The sequence below is a fragment of the Anas platyrhynchos genome, chromosome 3, assembly GCF_047663525.1.
Source record: "Anas platyrhynchos isolate ZD024472 breed Pekin duck chromosome 3, IASCAAS_PekinDuck_T2T, whole genome shotgun sequence".
Taxonomy (NCBI): Eukaryota; Metazoa; Chordata; class Aves; order Anseriformes; family Anatidae; genus Anas; species Anas platyrhynchos.
The window spans coordinates 48,766,414-48,791,762 of record NC_092589.1 but is presented as its reverse complement, the minus strand read 5'-3'; the positions used below and the strand labels follow the sequence as shown (position 1 = coordinate 48,791,762).

General features: G+C 43.2%; 2 protein-coding genes across 28 annotated transcripts in view; one reads left to right on the top strand and one right to left on the bottom strand.

Annotated features, from left to right (window-relative positions):
- QKI (QKI, KH domain containing RNA binding) overlaps positions 1-25,349 on the top strand; it is a 449,819-nt gene that overhangs the window by 303,792 nt on the left and 120,678 nt on the right. The window lies entirely within an intron of this gene.
- On the bottom strand, positions 13,073-15,545 carry LOC110353690 (cytoskeleton-associated protein 2-like). Its single transcript, XM_072035115.1, is given in 6 exon segments — positions 13,073-13,458; positions 13,460-13,500; positions 13,503-13,998; positions 14,001-14,087; positions 14,089-14,191; positions 14,193-15,545. Coding segments are annotated over 6 exon segments (1,719 nt in total). The 5' UTR covers positions 14,912-15,545; the 3' UTR covers positions 13,073-13,185.

The following is a 25,349-nucleotide window of genomic DNA, read 5'->3' as shown; positions in this document are numbered from 1 at the left end:
CTCTTCATGGAAGATTAGTTGTGGAAAGGGCGGGGACAATGCGTGTCCTTTCTCCCTGTGAGAGCATGTGGAATTTTTTTAGTTTGCCATCTTTTTGGGAAGATGGCAGTCAGTAAGAAGGAGGACATGGTCTGTCAGTGCAATAGTCTTCTGCTTTTCTTCTTTTAGCTTTTAGGTAGATAAGAACAGAGCAGACTAGGTGACTGTACTACTCTGTGACTCCAGCCAAACTTGTCCTCTGCTTTCTGTCTGGTGTAAAGAGTGGTCCTCTGCTGACCAGTTAAAGCCCCAGTAGCAACCTGCTCTATTATTCTACTTCTCCTGCTCAACAAGCTCCAAGACAATTTCAGAAAGGCACCAAATCAGATCTGATGATCGCAGCATTCTCTAACACACAGCAAGACACTGGGCAGGCAGTGTGCATGGTCTTGCCTTGAGGGCTGTAATGCAGCCTTGTAGTAGGATCTAGGAAGGATGTATTATTATAAATCCTTATCATGTTTATTTCACTTTTCATTCTCATTCCTTCCAATCTTTTGATATTTAGCCTCAGGGCAGATTCAGCTATATATCCAAAGATGCAACTTTACATTGAATTAATGTGTGTCTCTTTGCCAGTTAAGAAGTTAACAAAAAAGGAGTAGGTGTCACTATTTTGCTTATGGTGGGAATTTGACGATGCACTGAACCAAGCACAACACACTTCCAGAATCTTAACTAGTTTGATTGCACCATCGACACTGTTATTTCGACAGCCCCGCTCTATGGCATCTGGCATAATTGGAAGCAGCAGCCAGCAGGTATCAGATGTCAGTATGAATTGTCTCCTGCTGCGTGAGCACTGACTATGAAATTGATTTGCTGTCTTTTTTACACAGTTTTGTAATGAAAGTAATGTAAAGTCCCGAGCAGACAAATTCTGTATTTGTGTACATACAGTTAAAATAGGTGTGTATATATAAAAATTAGAGAGGGGAAAATATGTCAGCAGGGAAGTAGCATGGCACCATCAGGTCCTGCTTCCTCACAGGTGGTTGTGGTGGCATTTCCCCTTGTGCTTCTCAAGAAGCTGAGCTAAACCAATAGCTGGAAATGTATTTCTCTGGGTACTTGTATGGATCAAAAGCATAAAACATGAGAAAGAAGAACCCTTCAGTGAGCGAATTTATATCTCTATTTTACTCACTGGAGATAATAAGGCAAGAGAGAGACAGGCTGGAAAACAAGTCTCCGACCTGGAGCAAATTTTCCCCTGATTTGTCATCAGGACGATCGAAAGCCCTAAGACTGAAAAAGTGGCCTGGTATATTTCTGTTGATTTACTACAGTCAGTATGTTGCCTTAGGGCACATCAAAAAAAAAAAAAAAAAAAAGACGGTTTTCAGTGCCTTCAAGGTGCTGTCGTAGACAGCAATTTCAGAAATATCAATAAAGGTAACACTTCTGGAAGTGGGATCTTAACCAGCTATTTGGGGAACTGTAAGGACAATTAGACTGGGTATAGAAATGGCATCCTCATTCCGAGCCTTGAAAAGCCTTTGGGAATTCCTTACAGATTGTTGGCTTCAAGGTAATCGCAGTACAAGCCACAGAGCTGAGGCTTCATTGGCAAGAACTGGTGCCCATTTTCAAGCAGGGGAAGAGCTGGCTATGAAAAAACTGTTCATGGGCCTCTTCCTCAGCTTGAGGCAATGCTTGGCTTTGATACAGGAAGGTTTAGTCAGCTCCTACTGTAATCGAATTATTTAAGCTTTTTCAAAGAAGTTGCAACAAGTTCTCTTCCTAAGAAATAAGGGTCAAAACCCTTTTTAGAAAAATCAGCTTGAGCATCAGTTAGTGAACTCGGCCACCTTCTAGAGAAGCGCAATGGAGAAAAACATTCCCAACATCTGGTTCAGTAGGGCCAAAGTCTAATGTTGAATTGTGTTTTTGCTCTGACACCCAGTTGCATAGCAATAAGGGGGAGCATATGATACAATAATCTATATATAGAATAGGTGGGGCCAAACCTTTGACTAGAGGCCAGCTAGTCTGGTATTGCAATCTTGGTGCTGACACAAAAGCAGTCAGTAACCTTCTGCAGGTCACTTCCTAAATTTCTTCCTAAAGTTCTTCCTAAATTTCAGATCCTTTCTTGACGATGGGCAGGTTCTGTGGCTGTCCTGCAACAGACAGCTCTCATACCATGATCCAACCAGCCATTTCATACAGAGGAAGATCACAGATGTGCCAAAAAACTGTGGACCCCCAGGAAAAGCACACGATAGCTTACAGGGAGCTGGCTGTTGTGCTCTGAGGACAGTTTCCCACAGAAGCAGGAAAAGCACTGCAGTTATCTTCCCTGTGGAAGCAACCAACCTGGTTCTTACCTGACCACAGCGGGATATGGAGGTCAGTTGTTGAAACAGCCTGTCCCCTTCTTTTTCCCCACCACAAGGTCCCGGCAATGATGCTTTGGCTCCTCCTGATTCCTGGACCACTTCCTTTCCTCAGTCACAAGCAACAGCTCATTATTTTCTATCTATGAGGCTGGGTCTGTTTTCATAGCATGAGCACAACAGCCAGACTAGAACCAGATGTTTACCCTATCTGATTTGCTTAGGCCCTTTTCCATGGAAGAAGAGTTTCTGTGAGCATTTAGCTCTGTGATTCAATTCCAAGGATTAGTTGTAATTCTACCTGTAAGAAAGTGGAGTTGTAGGAATACTCCCTGCAGATCACTCCCCAGAGGGATGCTCCGCAAAGAAACTCTCCTATCTTTGTGCCAAATCACTGTGTGGGCTTGCTCAAAGACAGGACACCACTGACTGAGTCAGCCCAATTTGCCATCGTGTTTTTTCCCTCATTTTTGTGGGGAAGCTTCAATAAGGTGTACAAACCTCCAACAGCAACTGGAGGTGGATGAGGAGGGGGAGGAAGACTTAGTGCTCTTCTTCCTGCAGCTGCAAAAATTGACCCGTACTAGGGAAGCTGCTGCCTACTGTTAGGGATATCATCAAAATCAGGAGAGGAACAAAGACATGACCCAACACAATTTCCTGTCCCGTTTTAAGGTAGAGGAGTCCCATCATTTATTTAAAAGATGCTGTTACTGGAGTCAACTTTTTTCTTTTTGTATCAATGCATCCATTGATAGAGGAAAGAGGATTCCTGAAAGAATGAAGTACAAAACTGAATGAGTAAAAAAAAAAAAAAAAAGCCTCTAAACCAGAGCATTTTATAATGCATTTAACAAATTCTTCCAAGCTGTGTGCTTCCAGTCTGCTTCCTTCCCTTCATTGTTGTGCTGTGAAGGTGAGTGAATAGTAACACTGGGCACTGGGCTCCATAAGCCTACTCCCCTTTCTCCCTGCAACACATAGCTGTCATTTTACAGTGACTTTCTTTGCCTTCCAACTTTATCAGACCCCTTATGGGGATTTAGTAACCCACATTTCTCAACAGAAGTTGAATTTGATTGCATGTCTAAATCCAGCATGGTAGGAGGTTTAGTCCAGAAGTGGCCCAGGAGGATCTCAGTGTGCTTCCCCTCACTTTTCTCAGCTGACTGTTCAAGTGTTGCTGCTCTTTTACCCTGGTTTATTTCTCTTAAAAGGAACAGACCAGTTCAGCCTTCTACTCCTGGATGAGTTTGAAAAGAAATTTCAGGGGAATTAGTGTAAGCATCATGGTTAAATTCCTGTCTGCTTCTTGCTGAAAACTTACCCCTCAGCTATTGTTTTAGTAGCAGTGAAACTTTTGCAACTGCATGACTTTTCTGAATGTTTTACTGTTCCCTTTACAGCAAATGTTGCAGCATGCACATTTGATGTGAAGTTCCTCTTGTGAGCATTTGATTTTTAGTGACATGAATATGACACAGATGGACATGAGAACCAGGCTGCCGACGCAGTCTCTCAGTGCCCTTTTGTTTGTGCCTGTGACCTGGTCACGTAGTACAAAGAGCTTCCTGCTGAACTACATGCAGCTGCCTGGCTGAAAAGCATGTGAGGGCTTTATTTGTCCTGCCTGCAGCCTGAGATCTTCTTGGAACCGGCCCTCAGATCCCTCCTGGCGTGGAGGTTGGTGATATCACCGCCCAGGCTTCCCAAGGATCCTGGCCTGTCTGGAATCTGCGGTCAGGGATCTGCCGGGTATTACAGCACGTATTTCAGTCCTCGGCTCCACATAAGCTGCCCCAGTAAGGCAACGGGCTCTCTAGGGCTTCAAAGCAGCACCACCACATTTTGTTAAGGGGAACAAATGTAAGTGACACGTGGGGGACATAAGCTGAACTCTGCCTGGTTTGTCCTTTTTTTTTTTTTTTTTAAATTTGTTTTAACAGATCCACATCTTCCTCCCACCTCACCCCTTTGAATCTCTCTCATCTCTCTGTGAATCCTGCTGTCAGGGAAACTCTTCAGGACTGTTTTATCATTTTTTTGATGATATGAAGGACCTAGAGATCAGTCAATCCGAATGCTTCTCCAGGCGGCTGCACCACATTGCATCACACCCACAGCATGCTCGGCATAGCCTGTGGGCAGGAGGAGTCAGATGTTTGGGGCATGCAACCATTTCTGGGGCATTGGCAGGCAGTTGGACAGTTTTGCGTATGAGCGAAATGCAGCATTGCTTTGCAGCTGCTGAGTGCAACCTCAGGTGCCCAAATGGGAAAATAGTGTGTTAATCAGATAGCACACATTTCTTAATTGGCCTGTGTGGAGCTGCATACCCTGAAGTTACTTCTTCACTTCTATCTATCTGAAAGCACACCCTGGGGCCCAGGCCTCCCTGTGTCAGGTGAACAGAAGAGAAACCTTGAAGCAAAAGAAAGTCCCTGCTATAAAGAGTTCATGTAGTCCCAGGATAAGAAGAGGCTACATATACAGGCAGAAGAAAATGTTTAAAAAAATATATTAAAAAAGTTTCTCAACAGCCTTAACTGAAATTATATATGTTTTCCAGTATATCTCATTGGTTTGCAGATCTGTTTTCTTTCTGAAATAGGAGTTTGGCTTTGCCCCTTGCATTTCCCCAGGGTGATTCATGCCTCCCTTTACCATCTCCCAGTGCACGGAGCACCACTCTGCCACCTCTCATGTCTTCAGTTTTCTTACATCCTCATTTCAACACTAGCTAGTGATCACATGAGAAAGCAATATTAAGAAATCATTTGGTATATTTTTAGCGGTGTTCAGGCTGAAGTAGCAATGAGAAGGGAGGAGTGCCAGCCACATGTGACCAACCAGCTGTCTGTGGCCCACATTTTGGAAATCACTGATTCAAGTAACTGGCAATAGGTTATGGAAAGTTTCTCTTTTAGATTGCTATTTCAAATTGACCCAAGTTAAACACGATAGGAAGGTCATCTTAGCTATAAACAACTATACAATGTGTGAGCAGCCTTCATCTAGATTCTTTGCCTTTAATGAAAGAGAAATATTTTAATTGGAAGTGAGTTCTTTTGTGCTACTTTAGCCACAAGAGCAGCTGAAATATCTTTGGGGGGGGGGGGTGGGGAGGGAACTCTGTGCTTCCTCCTCACTGTTGGGTATTTGGTCTCAGTGAGATAAGTGCTGTGGTCTTGTCCTTTCTGGTGTGGAGAAAGGGGAATCATGAAGCAGGTCTGGCTCTATAAATCTTAATGCAGCAGCCATATAACAAAAACCAAACAAACAACTCCCCTCCCCCCCCCATCTCAAATAAGAACAACAAAACACATTAAATGTGAGCAAGGGCAAGTGAATCTTCCTCCTTCTCCAACCTCCTGTCATGTACAACAATTGGCTATGACTTCCAGCGCACCTCCTTTCCTGTCTTCTTACTCAGTATTTTTGGAGCCAATAACTCCTTGTCATCTGGCACCTACTGATATATATGCATTGAAGGCAGGCAGTTGTTAGAGTTCAGCCCGTTTCCACGGTTATTTAACTGTACTTGTAAGTAGACCTTTCATTGCTTGCCCCTGTGAAGTCCCCTGTCCCAATTTCAGCCCAGCTACCCACTCCTGTCTATTCCCTGCCACACCAAGTGTGTGTGGGGTGTGTGTCTGTAATGTGTGCTGCCTGACTTCCAGTGGTTTTCAGCTTTGTTTCTCCTGCTGGCTCTCAAACCAACTCTGAGCACAGCAGGGAGCAGGACTGGTCCTTCTCAGGCCCTGTCATGTGCAGAAGGTAGGGTGAAGAATGACTCCTACATGCCAGCTCCCTCAAATCCTGATAATTAGCCAAGTCTGCTTAGATGAACAAGGCCCCAGTATCCAACTTGTGTGGGGAGGCAGGCAGAGCAGGCTAGGTGGGATTCATTTTTCTTTGTGGGGTTCAAGTCTTTGCCAAGCTGCCTGTGCAGGAGATGACAGGCACCGCGTAGCAGCTATGATGGACGCTGTGGGACTGAGCTCCTTTGTGTTTTGGCTGAAGCCATATTTTGATTCCAAAGAAATGCCCCCAGCAACAATCTTTCAGTGTCCAGGGAGACTATTTAATTTATTTTTTTTTAGGATGCATTTTGTAAATCACTCAGGTGATGGCAAGTTTATGTATTTGGATGGCAAATTTATGTTGCTCTATTGGTTTCAAGGAAATGCAATTGTGTGCATAGATTTTGGACTGTCGACCTTTAAGCAGAATGAGTATTTTTTATTTTTTTATTTTTTTTGGAGAAGTGTGAAGTAGCCTGTTTATCTCCATGAGATGTACTCTGCTGAATGAAAATGCCCTCTGGAAAGACATAGGGACAGAAGATTTAAGGGGTGTGGACTCCTGCATTCATCTCAGCCAATGGTACCTCCCTTCTTAGCCTATGCAAGTACTCGGGATAATGATAAGCACTGACCAGGTCTGTTTTCAGTCTCACACTCTGTTCTGCAGAAGTTCCCAGAAAGCTGGGAAGGATTCCCTAGTGCTGGCTCTCATGAGGAATTAAGGAAGTCACTGCTTGCCCTAGATGGCACTTGGGGCAAGGATTTCCCAGGTCCTGTTGTGGATGGGAGGGGGGCAGGAAGGAGAGTGACGCACTCGTTCCCTTGACTTGGAACATCTGTGAGCATGGCTGTGCAGCTCCAAGTCTTGTCCAAGTTCTTCTCCCTTCTCCAGCCCTCATCTGTCCCTCCCCAGCTCTGAGCTTTTCTCCCTTCCCCTGCACACGTGCAGTTTATTTAGCTGCAGTGCCATTTGAGCTTTCTGTTTTGCTGGTTTTATTTCTCTCAAACCACAAATTCCTTTGACAAAGGCAAACCATGACAACATGCCTGCCTCCTTTGTTGTATTTATTTTTTTATATTTATTTATTTATTTATTTATTTATTCTCTTTTCTGCCAATGATCAGGTTTGAACTGACATTGTCTGGTTGTAGGTCAGGTTCAAAGACACTGAGCACTACCTGAACATCCCCCTGAGCTACCAGCTTATGTGAAAATGAGTAGTCTGGAAAACCTCTTCGACTGCACAGGTTAATCCATTTTATGGGTGAGCTCCTAGGGTTAGCAAAATTCTCATTTAATATGGAGCTTTCCATATTTCAACCTGAAATCGTGCATCCTGTGGTAAAGGATAGGGTTAGTAACTTCACTGTTATGTTTCCAAAAAATCATGTGGAGTTCTAGGCTGAAATACAGAAACATAGTCCCACCTTACATTTTTCTTCACAGCTTCCTTTGTTGTCTTAAAGCTGCTACTTTGGCCTGAAAGCAAAGAAGGTTGTAAGGTGTCAAACAGGGAAAGATGGGTGCATGAATGATAAATGGAGAGCTGCACAAAGGAGTGGTGCTGAGGCAGTAGGACGGGATTATCCCATATTCTAAAAATGCTGATTTTAAGGATACTACTTCCCATTTTATTTCTACAAAAAGTCATGGGTGGTATATATGAGCTTGTGGGTGTATTAAGTGATCACATATGGAGGGAGAGAGGAGAAGCAAGGCTACAACTTGTGGCCCCTGCCACCCCTACACCATTTATTATACTCATTTTAGGAGCCGCTTATGTAGAGTTCTCCAAAACCGATGTACATACCCTGCAGTGACCCACACAACTTTTTGAAGCAGTTTTTGTGAACATGTGGATTTAAAAACATTTATAAAATTGGATGTTTAAACAAAGATGAGCTTCTCAGCTATAACTGTGGAGGAGAGACTGTTCTGCCTGAGTCAGGGTGCACGTCTTTAGCCTGTTTAATTCAGCATCAGCTTGATTGAGACTCTGCTAATTGACAGCAGCCAAGGATCTGGCCTTTTTTTTTTTTTTTTTTTTTTTTTTTTAAGGATCTTTGTTTGATGGGCAGTGGCGGAGAATACACAATATCCAGCTTCTGTGTGTTTTCAGTATGCAGCACTCACAAGCTATTGCTTGATGAATATGGCCTGAAGTGATGCAGGCAACTTATTGTAATTTTTTTGCTGTGCTCTGTTCGGATTTATTTCGCAGTCAGTCAGGTGGGACACCCTGTAGATTAAGACTTAGCACACACATTTTGAATCTGTAGACTAGTACTTGAGGTGAAATAGGAATTGCTTTATGTTTCTGAGCAGTAATGGCCTGAATTGCCAGAAATAACCATAATAACAAACTGCTTGTTTCCTGAGTCAGGCACATAGTGCAAACAGCCGTAGTCTCGGTGCACCAATAGTCTCCTTGTTTTTTAATGAAAATAACAGGGATGGGAAATTGTCCAGGAAGAGTTTGTTCTCTTGGCTTGTCTGATATTCTTTTTAAAACTGTCTGCTGCTACCAAGAAATATAATTACAGACCTATTTAAAACGTGTGGGTCTTCTGAGGAAAGGAGTGGATAGGTTGTATGAAGCTGTAGTCAGTGCATAGGCAAACTAAAAAAACAGGTGCACGCTGACAATTTCAGTTTTCTGGGATGTCTCTGGGTCACTCTTCATTTTATTAGAATTGTTATGCAGAATTGAGCTTTCCAGCTGACAGTCCCTCCTTTCCTCATATGCCTTTCTCAGAAATACTCATCTTTTCTATACATCTTTTCGTAAATTGATTTATCCTCTCACCCGCTTCTCTGGGATTTTCTGGATGCTTCTGAAAAGGGGACACACCCATCCACATTCTTTAAAGAACTGAAGACTTGCTCAGAGCGCATTATGTGGTGCGAGGCTTTTGACTTCACTGGTTTCTCTCAGCTTGATACAAAAATTTCTTCCTGTCTCATGGTGGACTATGCTAAAAAAAAAAAAACAACAAGCCTGATTCACCATGAATATGAGTTCGCATCACACAAGCACATGCCATGGGCCCTCATGACAAAAGCCGTGGTTTGTGTTGGCTGAGGCTGCTGCTGATGTCTCTGGGAGGCAGAGGAATGGAGGAACCTGAGGAATGAGCTGTCCCATCAGCCTTCCAGTCAATCACTATCGGTCAGCTGCTGCTTATGATGAAACCAGTCTTTGGGGGATTTCATTCTGCATGGCTGGCAAGCTGGTATGTGTTTCTGTCTGGGCTCTGTAGCCCTGGCCCTCATTTGAGGAGGCAGGCCTTTTGTTCTGTATCAGGCTTCAAATAATTTGGCATCTGTTGATTTGTGTTGTCTGTTCAAACATTTGTTGCATTAGCGAGCTTACTTCTAATCACAGTCCCTAAGCAGTCTGCTCCTTTGTGACAGTTTTTATTTTACAAAGTAGAGGTGGATGTGTGCTGATGGTGAACTCCTGAACCTGTTCTCACTGGAGAGGTGAGGATACTTGCACACACAAGGCAGAAGCTAGCTAACAGGATTTGTTTCTGATTAGCTCTTTGGTCACACTACGGTTTCTTACCATCAGGGCATGTTACTGGAGAAAAGTACAAGTCTTGTAATCCATGTTTCCACTGCTTCACAAACAGCAGAGCTGATGGACAGAAGAGAGTGGTACTGATTAGATCCACAGCAGTGATTCACAGCCTGGGATTATAGTTTCTGCAATTTGCTTGAGTTTGTACAACCCAAGTATCAGATAACGTCACGATTTACATTTTCTACGGAACACTGTCTCAAGAATCTATTGATTTGTGCTGCATCAGATTACTCAAGGGTTGGAGACAGCCAAAAGGAGAATTTTATATATATATATTTTTTTTTTTTTCTGCTGACATTTGAAAAACAGGATTATACAACTTTTGCACCTAGCCCTGTGTAACCTTTGGCAATCAGCCTTGGAAAGCCACTTAAGAATTACAATTTTTTAGGCTTTCTTTAAACAGTTAAGACCTCTCTTCAAATTCCTTGAAGGAAAGCATTTGTCTGTTTCAACCACCTTAACCACAGACAAGATGCAGATCAAGATGGGGAAAAAAAGGCAGGAGATGACTGCAATTCACCCTTTGGGTTCAGTGTCACCCTCATTCTGCCTTAGGCTGATCCAGAACCCATTGGGTGTTTGTTCATTAGCATTCCTGGGCTTCTGGATAATTGAAGTTGAATGGGATCGGTCATCCCTTGTGCTCCCTGCTATTACTGCCTGTTGTAGCACATTCTCTGTGTGACATTGGCAGGAGAGTGGTTCTGTCACTGCAGAGCCTTCCATTACCCCAGTCCATACTGCTTCATGCAATACCCAGCCCCACAGTAGTACTTAACGTGGTTAATGCTACGGAAACTGGACATATAGTGCTTGATTTTTTTATTTATTTTTCCCCCCGGTGCTTAGTTGTCTACACTTAAACTGTTTCCAGAAGAGCAAATTGAAGGATTGAGCCATTAAAAATCATAATGTTAAGGCACCTATTCAAATGTGCCCAATTTTCAGAGGCACTGAGCTTCCGTGTTTGCCAAGAAACACAGTTCTGAAAAAGCAGAATCCATGGGCAACCCAAGTGCTCTGTACCTCCTGAAAATCAGATCGCTCTTAGTTATATGCCTACTTTAGTCATCGGAGTTTGGCATCAGATCTAACGTGTATGTGGAAATGAGTCGGGAGGGGAAGCTGAGCGTGTTTTTTTTTTTTTTTTTTTTTTTAAACTTCTCAGCTGCTTTGCTTAGAAGTCACAAACCACTCTTTGTAAGAGTGCAGCTGTGGCTAGTCCATCACACGGTATTTTATTTTAGGATAAGACAAGCACTGAGGCAACGTAGCTCCTATTGTTGCTTGTCTGTCATCCTATGTTAGTAGAATTCAATGCATGCAGTGTTTGCCAAGGAGATGTGGCATTAGAGCTGCATATGTAGATGAAGACTCCCCAGATGTGTTGTACTGAAAATGCAAAGCCCAGAGCATGCAGCGGATATTTTTTCTCTCCTTGGTATCTTTATAACTTGAAAGGCACCACAGACCCGATAGTCTCAAAGGAAGTAACAGCCTTTGCCACAACGGGTCACCCTCTGATGCAATGGGAGAAGACATCTTCAAATTGCTGAGCCAGGAGTTGTGCAACTTAAAACATGTCCTGGTGCTCAAGAAGTAACAGTAGAGTTGAATGTTCAGGTGCTGGAAACGCTTTGGTATTTAGAGAGCATGGTGGTTCAGCAAAATGACTTTAGACATGTCTGAGAAAACAATGGAAATTGCCAAAATTGAGCTATTGAGAGATTCAATTTGTAGTGGAGGAGGAGGAAATTACCTAATTGTTTCAGCACACTAGGAAATGAATGTAATTCTTAGTAGGTTGAACTCTTTTCTTGATCTAATGGTGCTGTTAAATCCCCAGTCTCTCTTCAAGAAGGTGGGATGCCATGTGTCTGCCTGGGACCAATGGTGTTTCTACCCTTTCTCTGATGTTACTGTGGCACACATTTGCCTTCCTTTGCAAAGGAGTGTGGTGCATGGGCTCTTAATTAACAATTAATCTAATCTCTTCTTTTGCTTCCCAGTTCATTTCCACCAGATACTGCTTTGCAAGGACAGGGTGTGGGGACCCTGAGTGAAGAGTGATTCTGGGGTAAGGTGGCAAGGGGGAAAAAAACTTTTAACTGGCACAAATCTGAGGCTTTTCTAGGTTCCTCATTGTTTTGTTGTCCAGGCATTTTCCTGGCTACAGAGGAAAAAATGTTCGTGATATTGCTTTTTTTCCCTGTACCGGATATTACAGCGATGTCTCTCACTAGAGTAACCATATCCAACTTCACCTCAGGAATTTGAGTCACCCTTCACCAGTTCTTTCGCAGAGTTCAATGATGCATAGGAAACATTGAATTGCTAAATGGGGGATATGGAGACAAGTCAGCAAAAGCTAGGGGTTAATGAAAAAAGCTAGAGGTAAACTAGATAGGTTTGGCTTGGGCAACAAGAAGAAGAGCTTTGGAAAGTGTGCGTTTCAGCTCCAGATGCTACTGCAGGGGTGAAATGGTGACCCTTAATACTACTGTCAACTGTGATTGCCACTCTACACACCATCACCTTCTTGGTAGTAGCAATAAGAGAAAACCTGATTTTCCTTGGCTTAGAAAAAGGAAGAAAAGGGGAAAAGGAGCCATAGTAGACTTGCAGCCTAGAGTCATCCTTTTTTGGAGAAGCTCTGTGTAGCCTAGTTTCTTATGTTCAACTGCTTCTTTTCTCAAGCAGATTTCAGAGTTAAAGAGAACTCAATCACAAAACTGATTATTAAAGGAAACTGCTAGTAGATGGTGGAGGAGGGAGACCACTGAGGTCAGTTCATGCTGTTCACAAATGACTGTTACATGGTCTGTGGTGCTGCACGGTGTTGCAGATTCAAAAGGACATCTCCCAACATTCTGCTGGTGCTCAAGCATGGGAACTTGGCTAATTAAATAAGTCAGACCAAAATTAAGTTGCATCCTTGGCAAGCAGGTGCTCATCAACACAAATGGCCTGGGAAGAATGTGAGGGGAAAAGAGAGATAAATCTTACTAGTCCATAAATCTGACCTCCCTCTTATTCCTCTATGAGTTATGAAGGAATGCAGCTACTTAGGAATCTGGTAACTAGCTAAATGACAAGGGGCTGTGTAATAATCATGTGGAAGGAAGTCAGGAGAAGACATGAAGTGCAAACAGGACTTTGCAAACAGGACAATGAATTACAAAATAGAAATATATATTATTTTTAATGCCAAGTGATTGACAACTTAAATTCACTGAACATTTTGAATGAACTATTTGTAAATTAATTATTTAAAATTTGTTTTCACAAACAATCCCTAGGAACACAAGAATAAATTCAAAGTGATAATGACCTCTTTGCAGATAATATCTTTAAATGGAACAGTTAAGTTGTTTGACAGAGAAAACAACCATCCTGTAGTGAATTATTTGCTCATCTCTGTTTCAGAGATGTTTCATCTTCTCCCATGGGCTCCCAGGGCACAGGCTGCTCAGCCTTCTCCCCTCCTGATGGTTGGTCTGCAGTCTTCAGAATATCACAGACAATTTCTCCAAGCTCCTGGAGTGGGGCAGCACTGGCACAGACTGCAGCTTCATACAGCTCCATCACGTCATAGGGGCTGCTCCAGGCGAGCAGTTTCACTTTGCAGGTCCAGAACTTGGTGCATTTTTCTGCTTGGGGCTCACAGGACAGAATTGCAGAGAGTGTCCTCTGACTGGACACCCTCTTTGATGAGCTTCAGGCACTCAGCAGGTTGTTGATTTTATCCAAGTGGAGCTGCTCAGGCTTCTCTGCTTTCTCTTCCTCCTCGACAGTGCTCCAGATGGGCAGCTTCTCTCTCACTGGCTTTTTATTGGACAGCATCATAGATGGCTATTTGTAGGACTTGCCTTTGGATGCCAGCCCCTGCTCCAGTTGTCTCCTCTGATCCTCAGCCATCTGGGTCTTGGGGATGCATCCTGTGTGCACCCCGCATACCTGCAGTGGCTCCAGGTTCAGGCTCTCTCTCCTGCTCTCAGCCCCTTGAGCTTTGGGGCTGTGAGACCAGCTCATGGTGGCTCTGGCTCGGGACGTTGCTGTGTGTCTGGGCAGCACTGCCTTCATGTTCTTCCTCTCTGCCCCCCCTTTAACTGAAGGTCTTTGCCCCAGCACCGCAGTGCCCAGCTTCACGCTGGAGCTCCTCATGGACCCCAGGTTTGCAGTCCCCTGGGGCCTGCTGGAGGCTTTGGGGGAGATCTTTTTGCTTGGGGAGCCCTACTGTGGTGCTGAAGACTTCCCTCCGGAAGCACGCCAAGTGGCTTTCCTACGGGTTGCCCTGCTGTACTCATTTTTTTAATGTTTTACTGCTGTTTTTTAGTGTAGCAAATTAGTAGAAACAGCAAGCAACTGAGGGGCTTGCAATGGTTGGGTTTTGCCACTTGGTTTTTGAGATGCACTCTGAGTTTGGCAGGGACTTCCTGAATTTGTCCTGAATCAGTGTTTCCTTAGCCTGGCAGCTATTAATTCTGTCCTTTGGGCCCTGGATGGTGCTTGACACAGTGCCTGAGGTTTGCCTATGAGCCAAAGCTCTCTTGTTCCTGAGACTGCTTCCGTCAGACTGAAAAGCTCTGCTCTGCACAAGGTTTATAGGTGCTTGTGCTGAGAAGTTATCTTTGTTGCAGTCCAGATGTTCCTGCAGGCCCTCGCTCAGTGATGAAGGTGCCCTGGGAACGGGGCGGCCACTTGTGGTTTCCTCAGTCCCTCCTGGGTTTAGGGAACCAGAGGCAGAAGCTGGGAGCCTCCCTCTGGGCTGTGTAGAAGGGTTCACACCTGGGATGAGCCCTGGGGCCAGCTTTGTGCTCTTCCCCGGCTGCTCTGGATATACCACAGCTACTCCCCAGGATGCACTTGAAGGTTTTTGTGGGGCAGTGTGGCCACCCAGCCATGTGGATTTGGAGGCAAGCTTGCCGTCCCTCTGAGCGTCCTTTGCCACATTTGGGAGAGCATCCCTCTTGTGCCTGTCAGCATGTTCTGTTTTAGAAATTGGTTTTAGGAGTAGATTAATCCAGTCATTTAAATAGGGGTTGGTGCTCAGGTGTTTCACCTTTCCTGTGGCTGCCAGGTACTCCTGGTGTTGTCTCCTGCACTCGTCCTGCTCAGCCTCAGTTGCCTGCATCATGTCTGGACCCCGTCCCGCAGCACATGGCTGCCACCCTTAACTGCTGCCTACCCTGCTGGCTGCTCCCGCTCTACTCCATGCTGGTGTGGCATCACCTCAAGTACTGTGTGCAGTTCTGGGCACCCCAGTACAAAAAGGATGTAAAACTGCTGGAGAGTGTCCAGAGGAGAGTGAAGAAGATGGTGAAGGGCCTAGAGGGGAAGACATACGAGGAGCGGCTGAGGACACTCTCAGCCTGGAGAAGAGGAGGCTGAGGGGGGAACCTCATCGCGATCTACAACTTCCTCACAAGGGGGAGTGGAGAAGCAGGTGACCTATTCTCCGTAAACACCAGTGATAGGATCCGCTGGAATGGTTTTAATCACAGAATTGTAGGGGTTGGAAGGGACCTCGAAAGATCATTGGGTCCAACCCCCCTGCCAAAGCAGGTTCCTCAGAGCAGGCTGCCCACGTAGGCATCTAGACAGGCCTTGAATATCTCCAGAGAAGGAGACTCTACAACCTCCCTAGGCAGCCTGTTCCAATGCTCCATCACCCTCACCGTGAAGAAAGCTGAGGCAGGGGAGGTTTAGGCTGGACATCAGGAAGAGGTTCTTCACCGAGAGGGTGGTTGCACAGTGGAACAGGCTCCCCACTGCACCAAGCCTGTCTGAATTTAAGAAGCGCTTGGACTGTGCACTTAGTCACATGGTCTGAATTTTTGGGTAGACCTGTGCGGTGCCACGAGTTGGACTTGATGATCCTTATGGGTCCCTTCTAACTCAAGATATTCTATGATTCTATGGATTTCTAAGACTTGATGCATGAGTCACAGGCAATATGATGAAACAAGGGATTTGCATGAAAAAAAAAATCTCCCATCTTTTTTAAACAGCCATTTCATCACTTCTTCTGTACTTCTAGCTTTTCTCTACACACTGAATTAAGATGGCAAAAATATATATAGACTATACACCTAATGATATCCTATACAGTTGTTTCTTTCCACCAAACATTCACTTTATCCATGCTGTTATTTTTGAAGCTGTTACTGAGTGAGAGATTTTTAAACTATTTTTCATCATCAGTGTGTACCGCTTTTTACGGATGTGTTTTGGAGAGATTGCTCTTTACACCAAGGTTTCTCATCAGTGGATATTTTTTAAAAAAAACATAATGCGTGATTTTTATTGTTTGCCAAGGTATCTTTTTATCCACAGAAGGCTGGCGGTAACTTGTTTTGCCGTTGTCTGTGTATATATCTTCTGACTGCATTTCTTCTGTAATGATGTGCTGCGTATGCCATGCATGGGTCTGAAAATTCAACAATACGATAAATTAGAGAAAGATGATGATTGATTTAAGAGACCTATTATTTCTACCACATTCTGCTACAGGCATACCAGGACTGCAGTTTTGAGCAGGCGTCGCACTGCTATCAGTATCTTTTAGATAAGCTTTAAATAACTACTGGAAAAACACTCTGGACAGTTTTATGAAGATAATAACAGCAATTAAATCGTGACTCTTTCGGGAGAAACACTCAGCACACCACTGAAGAAAATATCTCAGTGAGACCTCCTTGCTCGGATGTAGAGATACAAAGACACCTGCTGGGAGGCTGGGATTGATGCGGCCCACAATGGGTGTCAGGGGGCTTTGTGGCCAGGCAGGTGGGCAGAATTTGTGCTCCACGTGGGCAGGATGTGTGCTCCCTGCCCCTGTCAGACCCCTGGGCTTCTGTCCTCCCCTGGCTCCATCTTGCTGACAGCCAGTGGGGCAGCCCTGCCATCAAGCACCAAGCACCCCCAGGCCTGGCCCCCATGCGGGGGCAGCTGTTGAAAGGCTGTGGTGTGCCCAGAGACTGCAATTTATGATGAACGCTCTCAACGGTGGCCTCAGGGATGGCTTGGCAGGGCAGGGGGCTGGGTGACACTCACTGGTACTAAGAAGGCAGTGTCTCCTTATCCTGCCCAGGCAACCCTAGGGGCTTTCTTCAGGAAGGAGGTTGCTCCTGATGTTGCCCGCTGGTCTGAGCAACAAGGCCATAGTGGAACCCTGCCTCCACCCATGAAAGACAGCCTGAGGGCTCACCGATCTCCATCTGCTTACTGGGCCCTGTCCCTCCAGCGACAGGTGATCCCTGTCGTTGCCTTTTACTCTTTCCAGGACATCGTGGAAGTGGGGCTGCCCGTCTGGGTAACCTGATCCCTTGCTGCCTGTTGTGAGACCCAAGTCCAGTCTTTGTTTCTGTCTGGGGATTTTCCTGTGTGTGTCCTGCAGGCAACAGCTGATGGCCTGCTGGTCAGGGCAGGCCCAGGGCAGGATCAGCTTTCACCTCAGGGGTGACATCCTTCCATTCTCCAGCAGTTGGCTGAGAGGAATGCTGTCTAACCCAGCCAGCAGCTTACTGCCAGGGGTGCAGACCAGTTTTTCCCAGCTGCCAACCCATAGCTGATGGTCTGCTGGAGCTTGCACAGAAAGCAAATAATAGCAACAGGAGTGGATCCCTGACTTTTTATATATTGTATAAAATAGCCCTGTAAAAAGGTGAAAAGCAGTGACACAGCTGCAATCTTGTTTCTAGGCCTCATGGGAACACTGAGATACAGAGGTGGGAAAGTGGTCTTGTAAACCAGAAAAGCTTTGGTAGGGAAAGCAAGGAGGATATTAGAGTGGAGTAGGAATATCCAAAAAAGGCGTGAATAGCTGTTCCTAGTGGGTACAATTACTTAAGTCCTTGCTTCATTTATATTCCTCCCATACCTAGCTGAGTGCTCACTGACTTAATGGTGGCCTCCTAAATGTCCTGAGAGTTGTCAGTTTGCTAGCTTCCTCCAGGAATAAATAAAATCGACTGGTAAGCTTGAAGTTGTGTCTATCTGAGGACTGCTACTTTTGTAGGAAATAAGCTCCGCATTATGCATGTGGACAGTGAGCCACCAGTGAAGCCAAAGTGAGGAATAATGGTGCCTTTAGAGCTTTTTTCCAAATGCCTGCTATTAAAGTTTTACATTCTGAAAGGAGCTTATTGCTTTCAGGCAGGACTGTTTTACCACAAGAAAATTGGAAAGGGGAGGAAGAAAGAAGAGAGGAGGGGAGAGAAAGAAAGGAGTCCTGCGTTGTATAAAAACAATTGGGACTTAGTGGAAAGTGGAATTGGTTACTAATGATCTGTGGCTAAGAAAGTATTAAACAAATTCAGACTCCAGCCTCTGTGATGATAATACTCAGTGGGTGAGAGCAAGGCAACGTGAATGTCAGTGAAGAATGAAAGCTGTGGTCCTGCTGCAGCCTGGTGTGGCTGCTGCCCTGGCTCTACTGCTCCGCCTGACTGCCTGATACCCACTGCGATGCAGTCCTGCACTAACAATTAGCAGCATTCCTGGCTGCTCCTTTTGAACCAGCAAACAAACAATTTTCTGCCTATCATCTCTCCATTCCCCTCAGTCCTTTTGAGTGTTCATATGAAATGGAGTTGTAAGGAGCCTCCCTGCAGCATGGAAGAATAAATTGTTACCACTGGAGGAACTGCAGGATAAAATCCCATGGCCTGTGTTACGCAGGAGATCTGGCTACATGATTATTGTAATAGTTCTTGCTGACCATAAAATCTTTGTTATTTTCTGCTTCAGCAGGGCTGACTTACATCCTAGAGGTTGTAATATAAGGTTGGCTTTTTTTGTGAAATATTGATGTTGACTCTTCCTGCTGTCCACTCCCTATGACGGTAATATATGCCACTCGGAAGAGTTCATCTTGTGCACTGCATTTATACAAACTAGCTATCATTTTGTTTGAAGCATTTTTAATGCCAGGCACTTTTACTGTGGCCACAGACTCCATGGGCAGAGAACACCTGATACGGTTCTTTGCACACCACGTCTGTGGGAGAGCTTCCCTTCCAAGAAGTGGATCCTGAGAGTGTCCCTGCCCTATCCTGGTGTCTCTGCACTGCTTACTTCTGCAGCAGTAAATGTGCAGTGAGAAAAGCAGTCTTTTGGGGGGTCATTACATTCCTTGTCTGCAAATGTGTCAGACAGCGGTGTAAGCTGTCTGTAATGTGTAAGCAAAGTTATTTCCTTTCCTAGTTCTGCAGATGGGCATGGCAACCTTCATGCTGGACTGCGGCTAGGTGCAGGATCTGGTTTGTGTTACTTTGTCAGTCACTACATCCTCAGGTAAAGGAAAAGCCCATGAGTAGGCTGAAATATCACTTCAGAGCTTGCACAGCATTGTGTTGCCAGAGAAATGTATTTTGTGTCAAAGCCTCGATCCAGTTCTGAGAACTGAAAAATCTGAAGTAATTGCTGTCTTTCTGTGTATACGTCCGTGGCTCTGCCTTCTGAGGTGCTGCTGTTGACTGTGTATCATAAGCAAAAAGGGAAAGAACATGGGGTTATGTATCCAGGCTCCACTCAGAGCCTTTCATTTTCTTAGTTTGCTAGAATATTTTCTAGTTTGATGACTTCAATCACAGGCTTCTTTGTTTATTTGCTCTGCTGCTAAACTGTGATTTCTTAAATCACTCCCTGTTGGCCCTTTTATAATTCTCAGCTTCCCTAATAACCTTAATTTTCTGTCCCAATTTTCTTCTTCGGTGTTAACACCTGCTATTTTCTTTTTCTTTGTAAACTGGAAACTCTTATGGTGCAACTCTGTTTAGTGGAGTGGCTGTGGTGAGCTGAAATATCTTAATCAAATCCTGTGCTCATATGGAGCTCAGACACCAAGGAAATTTGAAGGTGTGAAACTGTTTTCTATTCAAACAATGAAAAATAAATTGTCTTCACTACTATTATATAGGAAATTCATCATAAAAAAAAAAAAAGGTGTGGTCATTTCAGTCAGACTGCAGCTTTTGATCTTGCTTGTATACCTGAATTGTTAGAGAAGGAAAAGAGGAATCCATATACATACAATTTTTGTGTGTTGATGATTGCATGTATATGAACCAGTAGGCACTGAAGTGTTTCTCTCTCATTGGGAAAGCACTATTGCTGAGAAATCATCTTTGTGCTTTTTCAGATATATGAAGTCTAGTTGTGTTACTTTGCATCATCACGCCAGAAGAACTACAAAAGAAAAATCCATTTTTCTCTAATAAACCTGATGTGTATTGTTTTGCAGATAAAATCAGCCTCTGCTGATGTATCTCACTTAGTTTCTGCCTGGAATTGTCACCTAGTCTTGATCTCATTTGCTTCTATGTAAATGTATTGAAAATTGCCTGACAGTCACAGATATCACCCAATTTGCAGTGAGGGTGCATAAAGTCGGAACTGGCTCCCAGGACTGAATTCTGCATCAGTGTAAACCTTGATGCACGACATGCAGGACAACATGAAGTTCTTGCTCCTGAAAGCAGACAGTTTAGATGTTGAATGTGAGCATGGATAGAGAAGAGGATTGCTCATCAGAAAAAATGGCTAAATTGAGTTAGAACAAGGACCCCTGGGATCCTCTCTTGTGAGCACAAGTCCTGTAAGAACAGAACAAGACTAATACTTCCCCTTAATGCTCTCCTGGCCTTTACCTACTTTCAGCTCAAAGAACTTCCTGAGCTTTTTGAGCTCTATTTAGTAACGTGTCTTGGAAGCTGCATTTAGACAAGTGGATGTGTCTTACAAGAATTTGTCTGACTTCCTGTTGAGCCCACATCATTTTCTTGTATGCACAACTTCCTTTGACAAGGAGCTGCACAGGCAAACCACCTTTGTGTGAGGGCTGTCTCTTTTTATTTGCTTTAAATCTAGTTCCTATAAGCTTCATTTGACAGTCTTTAGTTCTTGCAGTGGATAGACAGCAAACAGTCTCTATCCATTCACTCCACAGCATTCGTAAGATTTCAGAACTCTATAAACCATTCCATAGTTTATCATAGTTGATCTTTGTCTGAGCTTTTTCCACCTCAAATGTATCCTTTTTTGAGATAAGGGGACCCAAACTGAAAAAAATAATAATAATAAAAAAAAAAAACCAACAAATCAGTCTGCAGATCAACGGACTCATTATATTTTTGGTTTGCCTTTGAGTTGTATTTTTGTGCGTGTTGGTTTTGATTGTTTGTTTTTGACTGCTACTGAGCTCTGAGCTGATGCTTCCATGGAGCTGTCTGCTGTAACCTCAAGCTCTCATTCCTAAATAGCAATTGTCAGCTCAGAGTCCATCATGTTATATGTAAAGCTGACAATGTTCTTGGACACATACATTACTTTATAATTCCTGAAACTGAATTTCATCTGCCACTTCCTCTTCTAGTCATTTAGACTTGTAAGGTCTTCTGTGGTCCTTCACAGTACTGCCTTGAATAATTTCATATTCTCAGCAAACTTTGATACTGCCCTAGACAGCCACCTTTCCAGGTCATTCAGGAATATGTTAAACATCACATGTCTCAGAGCAGACCCTAGCACAATTTCACAGTGAAGGATATTTGTTCTGTTGCAAGGACAGACCTATTTCACGTCTATCAGCCAGTTACCTGTCCCTGCCAGGTTCTTCCCTCTTATCCCATGGCTGCTACGTTTCTTTAGAAACCATTAATGAGAGACTTTGTCAAAAGCACTTTGAAAATCCAGCTGTACTTTGCTTGACTGGCTAACCCAACCCACATGCTTGTCAACTTCAAAAAACTTTAATGTATTTTACAAGGAAGAAATTCCCTTTACAGAACCGGCATTGGCTTTTCCAAGTAGACTGCATTTAGATAGGCATCTTAGATAAAAAGTCTGTCCTTTGTTGTATCTTTTACAAATTTGTGCACTAGAGATAACATCTTGCAAGCCTGTAGCTCTCTGAATCCTTCCTGGCACTATATTTGCTAGCATTTAGTGTTAATGGTACCCAAAAAGTGAAACTGGGAGGTCACATTAGTGGTTCATCTCTGATCTCCTTGGGTTTTCTCAGAGCTCTTGGCTAAATACTTCCCAGTCCAGAGGTTTTGTTAGCACTTACGGGAACTTTACAGTAGCCTTTCCACAGTTACTGATATCTCAGATGGACCCTTGGCAGCAATGACTTCCGAGAAGGCTTCTAGCGAAGAAATCTCCTGTTTCTTCCACAGCGCACCGTGATACAAATATTCCTTCTGCTCTTCTGCGACAGCCTTCCCCTCTCTGAATACTCAGCCCGGCTGTCAGTGCGCCCTACAGACTGCCTGGCAGGCTTTTTGCTCTGATGTGCTGCAACAGGAATTTAGTACTACTTTTGATTGCTTCAGCCAACTGTTCCTCAAACTCTTTTTTGGCCTGCCTAATTATATTTTTACATTTAATCTGCCAGAGTTTATGATCCTTTTTATTTTCTTCATTTGGATACAGCTTCTGCTTTTTGAATGATGTCTTCTCAATTCTAATAACCTCTTTTACTTCCCAAATCTTTAGCTCACTGCTCCACCACACCTGCTTCTTTTTATTGTTTTTCAAGCTTTTCCTAACAGACAGGATGCATCGAAGCCCTGCTTTCAGTAGGATGTGTTTTGGTAGTGCTTCTCAGAAGGATTTCATTCTCTTAGCTTTCTCTTTTTGCTTCTTTATTATGAAGTTTCCTCATTTTTGCATACTTCCACTGTTCAAAGTTCAACACTACTGTGGTGAATTTTTACTCTTTGCTGCTTTCAGAGGGGATGTTGGATCTAAGTACATTATGGTCACTGTCCTAGTGGTGTTTTTCCTGTGGAATTTTGAACCAGAACCTACATGGTCTTTAGTACCATGATGCAAAATATTTTGAGAGCCTGAGATTAATGTAATTTAGGCTTTAAAAAAAAAAAAAATAAAAAAGGCAGCTCAGGTACTTGGACCAGTATTAACAAGACTGTTTTGAAGGCAATATGGTAGAGGTAGGTTTAAGAAGTTACTTTGAAGAAGTAAACTGTTTTGGAATTCATCACAGACCAGGAAAGAGGGCAATGTGGAGATGGATTGATTGAGGCTAGTTTCACTGAAGGAGCAGACTTGGTGTCAGCTGGACATGGTGCCATGAAGTGAGTACAGGTGGTATCAAAAGCAAGCAGAACAGATGGATTGGGAAGATAGATCTGTTAACGGTGCTTAGAATGGATTTGAAAAATAATCAAAAGATATGACTGGTTTCAGGGTGTTGCATGAGGTGATAACATGGCCTTTCTCCATATTAATTCCTTTATGCAAATAAATTTTCCTCTGTGCAAAAAGGGGCCAATATCCTGAATGCATTTGAACAACTGGGCCCCTGTCTGAAACAGTTAATGTATTAAAATCTGATTCAAACTTTATAAAATGTTAGCCTGAATAATACATGGTAGAAATTAAAGATTAGAAGTTATGACTAGGACTGATGGCCTTGAAAATATACTACATTGAGGAAATGCTATGAGATTATGTATGCCATAGTGCTTAGAAGATCCTCTGGTAAGAGGAAAATTAGCAGAATAACCTTAGGTCAAAAATGGTAACAGAAGGCTAATCCTTCAATTAATTCAATCATTGCAGATGAACCATCTTTATGCAAAAGGAGCAGGTGAGTTTGCATTGCTGTTTTGCACACGTGGGTTTTATTCACTGAGGAGAAGTAATCATCAGCCTAGGCAGTGATTTTCTCCTTGCCCCCCAAGCCCCTAGGTTAGAAATGAATGTGTGCAGAATGGATGTGTATGGTAGGAGCTATATTCTTTTCCCCTGATTTATTTGGTCTCCTATGCGCTAAATACATCAGGCATTTGTTTAAGCGTGCCTTTCTGGGTAACTGTGGGCTGGAGGAGTATTGAACTTGGTATAATACGAATCTCTCAATAAATAAAAAATCTCCTACTAAATCTCCCTTTATAAAGGCTGAGAAGAGAGATCTGTAGCATTCCACCTGTGTATGAATCGATTTCAATCAGCCTTTAGGAGGTTTTAGGCTGCGTTAGCTGTGGGATAGTTTAGGGAAGCACTGAAACTTCCCTCAGCTCCCTTATTGACAGATTTTTATGAAACTTGGAATATTTAGATTGAGGAGATTCATTCCACTACTGTTGATACCCAGCCCTATTATGTTCACTTCAAACCTATTGTAATACTGTCCGTGAGCACACCAGCTTTCCCATCACGTGTAACAGGCACAAACTTCTCTGGATAAGCCTTTTCTGGTAGCTAATTAGATCTTTAAATAAAAGAAAAAAAAATAATAAATTCTGATTGCTTTTTTTTTTTTTTTTTTTTTTTTTTAAAGAGCAATTTCTGTGTTTAGAAAAATGGGCCGACTTTCTCATTTCAGAATCCTCTGATTCTGATATGGGCAAGGTGAGAGGTTAGAGGCCTCGTTGTTAATGAGAGAGGCAGACTCTGATTTTTACACTAATTGAAGCATTTACATTTTTCAGCAGAACTAAAATGCAAAACTAACACATTCCTTGGAGATTTATAACCCCACGATGGATTCTCCTCTCCTCTCTCCCTTAATTATCCCAAATTATCTGAACTCTCATGAAGAAGAAAGAAATTAATATTAATATTCCATTTAGAATATACTCTAAAATGCAGTAGAAAATGGAGGCAATAATAATGATAAAGAGGGTAGCTGAGATGATTTGGAATATATAATCTTTCTTCTCTTCGTTGCAGCTTCCTTATACTAGAATATGCCAGGAAAAGTCTGTGTTGCATTCATTTAGCAGAACAATTTTTGTGCTGTATTGACTTCCAGTATAAAAGTAAAAGCTTAGTGAAATATTGCTCAGTTAGAATGCAATATTTTGGTTTTGTGCCTAGATCAGAAAACGTATAAGGGTAAAGAAAATTGGATAACTTCTTCTGAAGTGTCTTTGTACAAGGATGTAAATAGACAGATAAGGCTCATTACTGGACAGTAGATGAAAATAGCAAGAAGAAAAGAGCTATAAACTGGACATGAAATGCAGCAAAAATCAGAGTTTGAAAAGAAAGGAAGGAATTACAGTCATTTGAGGAGCAAACAGTGGGGTCAAATTAGTCAAAAGCTGGAAATGTTGAATTCATGTATATGAGCTATAGGGGAGAGGAGAAGATCTGCTTTTATGAGAGAAACAGACGGAGAAGTGCAACAAGAAAGGGTGGCAGGGAAAAAGTGAGAATGTGTTTACATTTGGATGGTGAGACCAAAGTGCTTGGAAATCTCCAGTTAGTCACTGATAGACTACTAATCATGAGTTAAAGGTTTGCAATTGGCCTTTACTGCTTGGAGGTGGCTCCCAGCTGCTGTCCTAAATTCCTTGCTCCCAAATTTAGGGCATTGGATTTGGGCTCTTAGTGCCCTGGAAGCTGGTAGTTACAAGGCACGAATGAAAGTGGAGCTTAGTTTTGTTTTAGAAGAGCCCCAAGATGCAAAATGTTCTTGATAATGTTCTTCAGTGTTGGGTTACCATTCACATTGAACACAAGTATAAGCCTAAATTCAGCTTTAAAATTGAAGGCAAATAATAATCTGGGCCCCATAATCACATCAGTGTTTGCATTAA